The sequence below is a fragment of the Etheostoma spectabile genome, chromosome 2 (assembly GCF_008692095.1).
Source record: "Etheostoma spectabile isolate EspeVRDwgs_2016 chromosome 2, UIUC_Espe_1.0, whole genome shotgun sequence".
Classification (NCBI taxonomy): Eukaryota; Metazoa; Chordata; class Actinopteri; order Perciformes; family Percidae; genus Etheostoma; species Etheostoma spectabile.
The window spans coordinates 11319330-11331531 of NC_045734.1; the positions used below are offsets into that span (position 1 = coordinate 11319330).

At 36.8% G+C, this 12202-nt stretch overlaps 3 protein-coding genes across 6 annotated transcripts in view; 1 reads left to right on the forward strand and 2 right to left on the reverse strand.

The window, feature by feature from the left end:
* Window positions 1–832, reverse strand: part of arhgef38 (Rho guanine nucleotide exchange factor (GEF) 38) — a 13487-nt gene extending 12655 nt beyond the window's left edge. Inside the window, exon 1 of one of the 2 annotated variants that reach the window (XM_032540264.1) lies at window positions 471–823. In XM_032540264.1, the coding sequence (XP_032396155.1) occupies window positions 471–687 (217 nt within the window). In that variant the 5' untranslated portion in view covers window positions 688–823. Of the gene's footprint in view, window positions 1–470 lie in introns of both variants that reach the window. The other variant, XM_032540270.1, reaches the window with a different exon arrangement.
* Window positions 833–4762: 3930 nt separating this feature from the next.
* Window positions 4763–9588, forward strand: ppa2 (inorganic pyrophosphatase 2). The gene is made up of 12 exons (XM_032529227.1): window positions 4763–5030; window positions 5976–6040; window positions 6154–6198; window positions 6303–6356; window positions 6768–6887; window positions 7154–7240; window positions 7557–7683; window positions 8628–8755; window positions 8919–9004; window positions 9109–9178; window positions 9293–9332; window positions 9431–9588. The coding sequence occupies exons 1-12, from the start codon at window positions 4835–4837 to the stop codon at window positions 9451–9453; spliced, it is 1041 nt and encodes a 346-aa protein (XP_032385118.1). The 5' UTR covers window positions 4763–4834; the 3' UTR covers window positions 9454–9588.
* Window positions 9589–10021: 433 nt separating this feature from the next.
* The window catches only part of tet2 (tet methylcytosine dioxygenase 2), a 31890-nt gene continuing 29709 nt past the window's right edge, over window positions 10022–12202 (reverse strand). For all 3 annotated transcript variants that reach the window (XM_032529214.1, XM_032529197.1, XM_032529206.1), the window contains exon 10: window positions 10022–12202. This exon is cut by the window's right edge and continues 1935 nt beyond it. The gene's annotated coding sequence lies outside the window, so the exon portion shown is untranslated.

Consider the following 12202-nt stretch of genomic DNA (forward strand, 5'->3'; position numbering starts at 1 on the left):
TGTGTGTGTGTGTGTGTTGAATTTTTGCCCATACGCGTGAAAAGCTGCTGTTGCAGTCCATCTATAGAATCAGAATCAGAAAAGGATTTATTGCCAAGTAAGAAGCACTTACGAAGAATTTGCATTGGCTGTTGATGCATATATATACAGTACATATTAAACATTAGTATGAAATACAGAAACAAATAACACATGCAGATAACTATTTAACATTAAGAAAGAATTGGCTGTATGGATTAATGCAGCAATGTGCAAATGTCAGGGAATGTGCAAAAGTTCAAGATTTATAGAATTTTCCGAGGACATGATGTATAATTAAGAGTCATTGGTGGATGTATTTGTCTAAAAGTTATCCTAGCCTGTGTGTTATCTACAAGCTTGCAATGTAAAGAGTTGAGAGACTGTTGGCTCACATGTGTATGGATTGTTACCATAGTTTTGACCCCTGGGGATGTCATTAACCGTTGTACCTTTAAGTTTGGCGCTGTACTCCGTCTTGTCAGATTGACTCCTCCTCACCAGTGTCCCCATGCTGATGTCACCTTTGACTGAGTCCTCAGCCACAATAGTGTCCGTCTTTCTCCTCTCCAGGTAACGCAGGAACACAGGCCGGTTCCTCCTCTTTATCACTTTGTCCTTCTCTTTTTCCTTCTCCTTCTCACCCCTCCCAGCCTCATTGGGATCCATAGTGAGGCCGTACGGTCCTTTTCGGAGCAGTCAAGGAGAAAAGAAGGGGAAGAGAGAGGGACAGGAAGAGGGAGAGAGAAACAGAGAGAGCCTGGGAAGTGCAACAGGTGTAGTGTTCACTGTGCACTGACTGTCAGCTCTGCACAGGTAATCTAGCTCCTCCCTTGTACCTGTCATGAGAGCTATGTGGCCACGCCTCTCGTCTCCTGCTGTGCTTTGCTTCTTCCCTCAGAACATTATATTCATCCAGGAAGAAGGTTTGAGGACAGGACAATCAGTAAAAGCAGTATACAGTGGTGTTTTTGCTTTTACTTAAATATCCTCAAAATGAAATGCATGTGAGTCCTCACCGTAGTTTGACAAACTGTTGACAAGGAAGTATTTATGCAAATGGCCCAGGCACTGTAAATCTGTAAATCACACTTCACTACAGATATTATATTTACACAATTAATAAGTGAATTCTAAATCAAATAAGTTGAACATTTTATGTCTACACTGTACTCTTTAACTAGGAAACAAGCAGATCAAATCAACTCACACAGCAGCTGCGTTATACAGCACTACTATTCTAAAAGTGCCATGTAACAATTGTACTTCAAGTTCAGGGCCATGATTGATGACATGAAGCTGCACTCATTTGTGTTGCCTAATTGCTGTGTCAGGTTAGTGGTTTATAGTGGTTTTGTAACAACAGGGGCTGTGTTTGTCAAACAGTGATAATTAGATGTACACATTATTAATTACACACAAGACATTTGCTTTCCTTTACATTTTTGTGTCCTTATAAAAAAATGCATTCTTTGAACTAACAAGCTATACATTGACACTCAGAATATCAGATCTGGTTCGACAGGTAATTTATCAACACACATACTGCCACACTGGTCATAGTAACCAGATAGTGTGTTTCCTCCCCATTGAACCACAGGTAATGAACGTTCCCATTGTGTTTTCAGATCACTGTGCAGTGTGCTCATAGCACACCTGTTTAACTTCCATTAGATTGGATGCACACATACGGCTCTTAACTATGTCAGCCAATCTTACACATAGGACTGTATATTTTGAATTTCTCGCATTGCATCATCATCGTCATCATAATTATGATCATCATCTCTCTGTGCATTTAAGAAAAGCTATTACTAAACAATTTGACTATTTAAAGTTAATTCAATGTCTGTTGAATATATATTGTGCGTTAAGAGTATCATGTAATCAAGTGAACTTAGTAAATCATGTTGAACAATCACATACTCTATACAAACATGAGAACAATGTTATCTCTTGTGTGCTGATGTCAGCTTGGCAATATTAATTGTTATGCCCTGAAGCAGCTCATGTGACATTGTGTCACTCAGGGTGTGGCTTTTTTTTGACCTGCTCAAAGACAGAAGTGTATTTTGTACATTTGAAGTGTATATTGTGGAAATGTCAGGCAGGAAATCATAGTCATTAAATGTATGCTCACAGAATAAATTATTCCTCTAAGGACTTGATGATTGATTTCTCAGTTTATTGTTTGGTCTTTAAAATGTCAGAAAGGGATAAAAATATTCATCAAAATTTCCCAGAGCAACAAATCCTTCCATCTGAGAAATTTCAACCGGAGAAATGTTGAAATTCTTGATATTTGACTTAAATAATTAATCAAGTTAATGCCAATTAATTTAATGTTGAACAACTAATGGATTGATTGTTTCCAATTGTTTCCACTGTACTGTACAACAGAGTCCACATAAGCACTTAGTGTGAACTATAATAATCAAACAGAAATAAATTGTCATTATTATAAGCTGCTGTTTGAGATCTTTCTCTCCTTGGCCGTTGAGATAAACGGGATTTGTAACCTCGGGGTGGATGGTGTGCAGAGGGGAAGAAGCAAAGTGGCACCAGATCGGAAATGCTGAGTCATGTTAACAAAGGGGTGCTCCTTACATATACATAAGCCTGTATGTATATACTTGTGTATATAAGACAGTTTTTTCTTATACCTTGTTGAAGACTTTTCTACATTGTTATCCCTATACCTGCAGGTATAAGTAAAATACAAAGACCAAACTTGGTTTTTAGTTCTTAACTCTCTTATTTTTGTTTCACTCTCAAAAACACTCTGCTACAACAGTAATTTATAACAATATATTATGACCATCTACAGTTAAGGCTTTCAGTCAACAAACAAACCCTACTTTTCAAAGCTTTTTCGGTGAGACAAATAAAAACACACTATCTTTTACAGCCACAGACTTGCTGCTGGCCACTTGGGCACCATCACTTGAAGAGTAATGGTTGAGTGCTTTGCTTATGGACACAGAAATTGAAAGAAGGAACACTCTTCTCATTTGGCTGTTCATCCAGATTTTTTCAAAACCGTACAGAGATTAAAACGGATTAAATACAGACATTTACAGACCTCTGTGAAGCTTCCATAATCCCTTACTTTATCATCATGTCAAGTCATAGTACTTTGACTTTGACCACTAATGTCCATCTTACAGGTTTATTAAAGCATGGAATATTTTCTGTTCAACTATAGCAAGATTGCTCAAAACATGTTTTTTTGTGCTCGGCAGAATCCTAGCTGTTTAGCAGCAGTATACCAAGCATCCATTTTAAGATTTTTTACAAAGCAACTTTTTATGGTTGCCGATATGTATGTAATTTGTTTGAACAAAGACCAACCTATTCAACAGTAAAAGGGACACATCAAGGTCGCTGGGGTGGGTGTTTGTTTAAAACACAATGAATACATATGGACTTTGATCTCATGATGTATTGTGGAGATTACCAACATCAAATCCATTTACTTTACATCATAAAACCAGAAGCAGGGAGACCAGAGGGAGACATTAAGGTAACAGCGAGTGACTTTCATGGTTGTTTTTAAAGTAAAGGCCAAAGTGCCCAAAAAAGAGTACAAACTGTTTGTACTGGCCCTTCTTCTACTGGTAGTAACCATTTACTGTATATAAGGTAGTACCTAGTAGGCCACCATCATTACTATAGAACATGTTTCTTGTCTGTTGGGTGTACGATGGAAACAGCTACAAATAAATAGATACAAAAAATAGAAAAGTAAAAAGAGTCACCCTTAATGTCTCTCTCTCTCTCTCTCCATTTAGCCATTAAATGGATTGGCAATTAAATGCCACTTTTTTCTTAAATAAATAAATAAGGCAAAGGCATCTATGTTCCCATTTGTTGGAGAAAGATGGCCTATTAGTTTGTCAAGATATTAACAATGTGACCTATCTAGCAAATGGTTGTTTATGTTTGTGCTGTGTGGTTTGGTGTGGTGTGGTAGGGCAGATTGGCTAGATGGCAGTAAAATAAAGCTACACATGATAACAATAAGCATGCAATTGAAGAATTGTGACGTTGGATAAGGCAAAAAGAATTTACTTCTGGATGCAACAATTTTTTTTTAATCAACAACAAAAGTGTAATAGTAACTAGAAATAAGCTGTATGGTCTGTTTAAATGTAGTGAGTGGTACATACCACAATCTGTTACTACTATAATGTTTGAATTATGGATAAATATAGAGGTTGAAACATGCTCTATGGGCTTCATTTTGGTGACTGACCAGATCTTTTGTCTAGGCGTAGGCAAACACCAAGCATCTGAACTCTCTACTAACTTTGGATACCCCCAGTGGTTTTCTTGTAGCCACCATAAAAAAGTGTCAATTTTGCACATAATATACCGGCATATTGGCAGTGTTTTTATTGTTTTCAGCTGCTCTAATGTTTTATGTAAAGCACTATGAGCAAATGAGAATTGCCCTGTTGCTGATATGTGCTATACAAATAAAGCTGCCTTGCCTTGCTGTAATGTTCTAGTTTTCTAATGTAAAGCACCTCATGCTCCCAAGGGGATACATTGTTTTTTCTTTCTTTCCCCAATGGCTTTTCTTATTGCAGCCCCATCATTTCATTTGACACATCAAATTCAAATAACTCATTAAATACAAATAATATATAAACATAATTTTCCATCATTGGATCTTGGTTTATATTATACAGACGTGACTGCCCTGAGTGGTTTTGTTTTGAAAAACCTCAGACCGGAAGCTCCTGTTTCACTCTGCCGGACTTGACTTTAGGCGGAAAACGGGAAGCAGAAGCCGAGGTGAGAAGCGGCTATAATGCGCCCGCTGCTGATGCGCCCTTCGGTCGGCTGCTTGGCGACAGCTTTCGGCTCATTTTCATTTTCCGCCTCTCGAACCAAAGTCGTCACACAAGCAGCAGCCGGTCCTCATTTGCTTTACTTCAGAAAAACGATGCACTATCTAACGGAGGAGAGAGGACAGTCCCATTCGCCTGACTACCGGATTTATTTTAGTAAGTTAATCATCGCCACTGTGGGAGAAACCATGCGTGGCCCCTGCTTTCCCTAGTGTTAAGCAGCACCAGTGTCCCGTGTGTGACTGTAGCCTATAGAGTGTGTGACATGTAACACCAGGTCGACCTCCAGGTCAATGTAGCTAGAAATGTTGCATGCGCATGGTTTTCTTGCCATGAGGCACTCTTACCACAGAGGTTCAAGAGTGAAAAAACCCACCAGCCACCAGTGTTAGCTATAGGTGTTTCCCCCCGTTTTCGTGGATGTATCATAAGACCGGAAAGCAGGGAGGATGTTTCACTTACGGCATATCCTCCCGTGGTCTTACTTCCTGTTTGGGCGGTCTCGTGGATAGCTACACCAAAATCACTCTTAAAGAGATTAACTAGTATTATCTCATCAACACAGTACAATTCATTCAAGTTAAACTCATGAAATTGTGATGCAAATGTTGAGACATTTATTCACCCACTGTTCAGTATAGTCTTACTCAACTAGCAGCACACTATTAACCTCATAGGCTAACATATCACATTCTGTTTGCAATATGGGAAATGTAACTGTATTTTGGTAGTGACTGCAGGGGTTTTTATACAGATTCCGAGAAAGCATTAGTAACACATTAATAGTAGGCTAGTGTAAGTAATGTCCAGTATAACAATAAATCAATAGCAAGTTTATTAATAATCTTATGAGCCTCTAAATTGCGGATGGAAGTTGTAAATGACTGTGTAAATTATGTGTAACTCACCATGAATAAATCTCAAATCAAGGTCCACTCAGGAGCTTTTCAACCATAGCCTTCCTTAACTCAACATCATTAATTTAAGTTTTAGCTATCCCGGTGACAATTGAGCAAACTTTGTCTGCAGAGAAAGAAGACTTTTTTCAAGGTTAAGAATATATCAAGTTTTATTTTTGAACTTTTTCTTTTCTTTTCTTAGAAAACTCTGACGGAAAATACATTTCACCATTCCATGACATAACCCTTAAAGCAGATACAGAGCAGGTAACGCTTTAGTTTCTGTTGGATAAACACTGCAGAGAGTTCATGACGCTGTTTTTTCTATTGAATTGTATACACATAATATTCAAACCACTGATTTGAATTTCTTTTAACAGGACAGTGACCTGCCAGCTAAAAAGCCCAAGAAGAATGAGAGTGAGGTACTGTCATATTCAAATATTTTATGTCTGAAAACTGTTTGTTTACCAGCTGAAAACATTCACCCCAGCATACACTGCACATACTGTTTTTTCTGTACTTTCAGGTGCTCTTCAACATGGTAGTGGAAGTACCTCGATGGTCAAATGCTAAAATGGAGGTAAGAAGGATATAGATACTGCACCGCTTTTTATTTTAATTTTTTTAACTATAAGTAATTTGATTATTCCACTTTTACTAGAACAGCTGCTACTGTTTCAGTAAAGGCAGAGGTTGAAATGTTTGAGTAATAACTAGTATGTCGACTTTCATTCAATCCATTATACATTTTTCTAGAATTCTCTAAATTGACAATATCAAACTTGTGTACATCACCAAGAAATTGCTTTACTGAGAAGTCTAAACTGAGGGTCAGATTACTAGCCTTTCCTGGAGTTAGCATTGCAGTAGCCTGAAGCTGAGGTTTTGAGTGTTAGTGGCATAAGAAATTACAATCAAGTATGCTTTAACGCTGGCAAAAGCACACACTCATACATTAACACACCCTTTCAATAATTTCTTTAATTTCCAGATTGCAACTAAGGAACCATTGAACCCGATCAAACAAGATGTAAAGAAAGGAAAGCTCCGGTATGTTGCCAACATATTTCCCCATAAAGGTTATATTTGGAACTATGGGGCGCTTCCACAGGTGAGGAAAATGCACAATATGATTTAAGCCATTAAGATTTTTGTGAATTTCATTTTGCTTATCCATCATCTGCATGCTGTATTAATTTTGATTGTAGTCAATGACAGACAAATAACAAAACTGCAATTGAAACCTTAGTGATTCATTTAGTTCTGATGTTTTTTCATTCTTCATCATCTATTTATTTATTTAGTCGGGTAGTTAGTTGAAATGTTTGCTAGAGGTGTTTGATTTTGTACATGTTTTTGAACTGTTTCTTGGAAAAGACATGGGAGGACCCAAACCACACAGACAAAGAGACAAATTGTTGTGGTGATAATGATCCCATTGACGTTTGTGAAATCGGCACCCAGGTAAGACTGCTTTAAATTCATAGTTTTTTACTCACTTTATACAGTGCTAGTGCAGTGCCTGTTCAAAACACGCCTGTTTGGATGGGACAATTGCTTGACTTCCTGTATTGCTGCTTGCAGCTTTCTCCAGAACCACTGTAGACGTATAGCCGGTGAACTGCAATCATTGAGCCTTGTAGGAATTTAGCAACTCCCCGCCCCCGCTGCTTTACTGCATATGCGTGGGGACGCACGCACAGATATATCCCATTTATAGAAAGATAGACTTGTAATTGTTTAATTGATTGATTTTACTGTTTATTTGTCATTTGTTTAGGTGTGCTTTCCAGGCCAGGTGATCCAAGTGAAAGTCCTTGGCATCTTGGCCATGATCGATGAGGGAGAAATGGACTGGAAGGTCATCGCTATCAATGCTAAGGACCCAGATGCCAAAAACCTGAATAGTGGGTGTTTTTTCACAGATCAAATCAACAGTCACCATCTAAAAGCTGCCTAACACTGATCCATTCTCCGTCCTGAAGAAGTTTGGTTCAGGAAACCTGGCATGATCAAAAGTCAGGGAAATTAGAATTGTATCTGGAATGTATCTTGACATAAGTCAGGTACATGTGACTTATGTCAAGATACACATGTTAATTGAATCAAAAAATCCTTTAAAGAGAAGTTACCCAAACTCCAGAGTTTGTCAGATCTGGCATTCAGTCGGAATGGTGACTGAGGACCTAGGGCCTTCATGCGATGATGGGCTAAAAAGATGCTAAAATGAATAACTGGAATGCGGAGAGGGGCCCATAGAAAAAGCCTTTCTAGAGGGCCCAACATTTTGTGCTGCGGCCCTGCTTGACCACACACTATAAATACGGTACTGATGTACCTACACTGCCCAGTTCAAATTCAAGTAATTGAATTTGGAAAGAAATATTTGCAAATACAACACATAAACCCAGTTGGCAGCTTAAACAGTAACTTCAGACTGTAGTTAAACATATACCTGTAGTTTTTATTGTCAACATGGTTTTGTTTACATTCAACAAACATTGTATGTATCCTGAAGGCTTAATACAATTTTTTTTCCCCACACAGCATTTGTCAATATTTAAGGCCTTTTTTTTTTAATACAGCTGCAACCTTCTACTAATGTTTTAATGGGGCCCGGCTACTTTTTATGATTATATGAAATTGATTACATCTTTACTTTTACGTTTGTGTTTGTAATCTCTGACCGTAGGATGTACATATATAACATACTCTTGTTTTTGCATGAAGATTTATTCCTTCTACCTGGTGTAAATGGAGCACAGAGTCATATCTAATTCATAGCACGACAAATAAGGTTCAAATTGGTCCTCTGTTCTTATTCTGCTGAACGCGTTTTTGTTTTTCTCAGGCATAGAGGACGTCCGCAAGAGCCGGCCTGGTCATTTAGAGGCAACTATTGACTGGTTTAGGAAATATAAGGTGCCTGATGGAAAGCCTGAGAACCAATTTGGATTCAATGGACAATTCAAAGACAAGGTACTTGAACACCAAACACAATACGTACATAAGACATCCCAGTTTGTGAACTATGGGTTGGGATCTATTGTGGTCTCAGTGGCTAAAACTGAACATGCTCAAATTGATTGCTCCCTAAGAAATCAAAGGATGTTTTTTCTTGACAATTCTCTGGTTTTTATAGGACTTTGCAGTTAAGATCATAAAGTCCACTCATGAGCACTGGAGGGCACTAGTGCAGAAGCAGACAAATAGCGGAGGGATCGAATGGTAAGTTGGTCGAGTTAAAAATCCTTGCAGTGTGTAGGATTGTAATGTATGTATACAGTACAATAGGCAAGAGTGTAATGAACGCTATTTCATTTTTTGATCAGCAAAAACATCTCCTGCTGCGAGAGCCCTTTCAAATGCAGTGCAGATGAGGCCAGACATGTGGTCGAATCGGTGAGAACTTTCATATGTAGTTGTTTCACAATGATGATAGCGAACACAATAATAGCATATAAAACTGTATCAGTTATGTTTGGTAATTGTCCTGTGTAACATTTGACACCCAAGGCCCCTGCATTTGTCATCGCACACCCTGTGTCTCCAGATGGTAAGTAAATAATAACTAACCTGCATTCAATTCGGTTTGTTTGAGGTATTACATGTTTCAACATATTTATATGGGTTTTTAAATCTTCTCTTGCACAGTGGACAAGTGGCATTTTGTCTAAAGCCTTAAAGACAATATGGAAACCCCCGAAACCTTTTGAAGCAGCTGCAGCTGGATTTTTTGTTTTTGCAAGGACTCCTCATCTGTATAAAGTGGCATCTAAGTTTATCATCCAATAATAATATTTTTTAAAAAACTGGTACTATTCAGGACATTACAATATGAGCCAGTGAAGACCTGTACAAGATGTTTTTTGGTTCCATCTTGGACACCATATTGATTTATTATAATTATAATTTAGAGAGAAATCACAAATAATTGGTCTCAATTCTGTTAAACTGTAAAGTACATTGTATATGTACTGCAGTAGTTTTGTGTCAAACGTCCAGGTCCAGCCTTGTATCAGACTGAAAGTTGTGCTAAAATGGTCTAAGTATTTTTGCTAGTAACCACAATCACAACACATTTTGTATGTAGCAACTGAATAATTTCTTCCTGTTTGGATAAATAAATAAATGCCATCATCTCTTTCGAGTTTTATCTGTAATTACATATTTCAAAACTTCAACATGTGGACAATGATGCACAAGAATTTAGATATTAGTATTAACTTGGAGAAACAAATCAAATTGATTTAAATAAATATACATTTTATTAAAAAAACACCCACATCTCAGCAATATCAGGAATGATATACACAGCTTTCAAATAAACTGCATTCATTACATTACAATACTTACAGTATTAATACCCATCCTTAATTTTACATTTTGTAGCATAACAAACTTCAGGAGAACAAGGGAAGCCTTAAAAAATAAAATGACGGGCAAAAAGTTGCACTTTTTTATACCCTTAGTGTCTAACTGCAAAAAAGACCAAGTGTGTATTGACTGTTAGCTTAACCTTTGAGTCGAGCACATATAGCACACTAGTTAAGCCCAGAAAGTTATTCAAGTTATGTAGACTCACTCGGAAACACTCTTAAGCATCTTCAAGTATGGCTATGCTTTTAACCCGCTATATTATCTTAGACACCTTGGCTTTCTCAACAACAACAACCTGCTACTGTAGCTGCGTTCTGTACAATGAAACTCAACATTTTATGTAGATTCTCTTTACAAAATTGGAAAAAAACTAGAACTTCTAATGTCTGAGCGAACAGCATACTATACCTGTAAACACAGTGAGCATACATTAACAGACTTCCTGGATAATCTAACCATGATCATTCTGTTGACCTGAAAGAACCTAAAGAATATTTAAAGATATGAGGATTGCTGATAGAGGAGCTATGGGTCAATTTAACAGAACAAGAAGAACCTACATCAACATTAAAGAATTAGTTGTATTCCTGTAATACAAGTTCTTGGTATGTACAAATTGACATTTTTTTTAACACATTTACAATCTGTTTAAATAAAATGTTTTGTAATTCTTTTATTCCATATTTTTTCCTGAAAAAGAAATGAAGTGCTTTTTGAGTACGTTGAAGAGTGGGGTAAGTTGTTACTATAACATGACAGTCATTCCACTATATATCGCATTAATTAAATCAAATAGATAGGGGAGAAAAATCATTATACAATTGCTTAGTGGTTATAAATAAATTTAACTATACACAGGCACAAAGATGTGCAATTACATTAATCATTGCCCTGGTCTTGCCTTATAGCAAAAGCAAAAACATTACTTTTTACTTGGTCAACATCATACTTTCCCTTTAGTCAACTCAGTGCATATTCTGTATGTTCAAATTACTTTTAAAAGATTACCACCATCCCACTAGCTAAAATATGAGTGAAAAACTGCAGGAAGGTATCTTTTTTTTTTTCTCACAAAATATTTGTCTCTTTGTGAAGTAGAGTAGACAAGAATTGGATTCAGGATGCAATGGCAAGTACCTGAATAAGAAAAAGACCAGATGAATACAGGCAATGAACACAGAATTAGTTGAAAAATGTCCCTGATTTTACTGTAACATCAAACATTAAAGTTCAAGTAATACTTTCTCGCAGATTGATAAGAAAGTAAGCAATGAACTCTTATGTCTTTTGTTGGCCTGGAGTTGAACTGTTAACATTTTGCAAATAATATACAAAGGAAGAAAGGACAATATGTTCCTATTGCCAAACTAGTTTTGAGGTATATGACAGGTTTGTACTGTACATTATTTAAAAGCCTTCTCGCTGCCCAACAAGTCTCACATTGTATGTTCCTAGTAGGTTGGATAGCACCTTATGACATAAAATCAGTTGAAGCCCAAAGAAAGCAATGAAATAGCATAAGCATTCTTTACAACACAATCTATAACAGTAATTCGAAATTCAAAAAAATGAAATTAATTTACTGTACAAATCTCACCTGTTTATCAGCAAGCCAGCTGCCCTCTGAAACTGACACTGAGCCTACCCTGTTTCATGTTCCTCAGTGTATAAAAAGCACATTTCCTAAGCACCACAAACATACAACTACATGTAATATTCACAGTCCAGGTTTGATCAATGAACCTAAGGTAAGGAACATTAAAAACAGTTGCTGACAACAAAGTAAACCTGGAAAAAACTAAAATATCTTTGACTTTTTTGTCAACATGTTAAAAATGCACCATAAGAATGGCTCCATTTACAGTATAAATTACATAGAAAAGTGAAATAAGCACCAACACAATGATAGTCTAAAAAATCTTTTTGCATGAACTCAAAACAGTTTTATGGATTTGCTCAAATCCTCTATTATAAATTCATCAAATTAATTTTAGTGATGCTTAGAAATTAATTACTGCCAATGTATCAATAAAGTATAACCTTTTT

Excerpts from the sequence above, each read along its gene's own strand:
- ppa2 (XM_032529227.1), top strand. The coding sequence starts at position 4,835 with ATGCGCCCGCTGCTGATGCGCCCTTCGGTCGGCTGCTTGGCGACAGCT. Across the intron at positions 6,041-6,153 it reads TTAAAGCAGATACAGAGCAG|GACAGTGACCTGCCAGCTAA; the intron begins GTAACGCTTTAG and ends TTCTTTTAACAG. Across the intron at positions 9,005-9,108 it reads AATAGCGGAGGGATCGAATG|CAAAAACATCTCCTGCTGCG; the intron begins GTAAGTTGGTCG and ends TTTTTTGATCAG.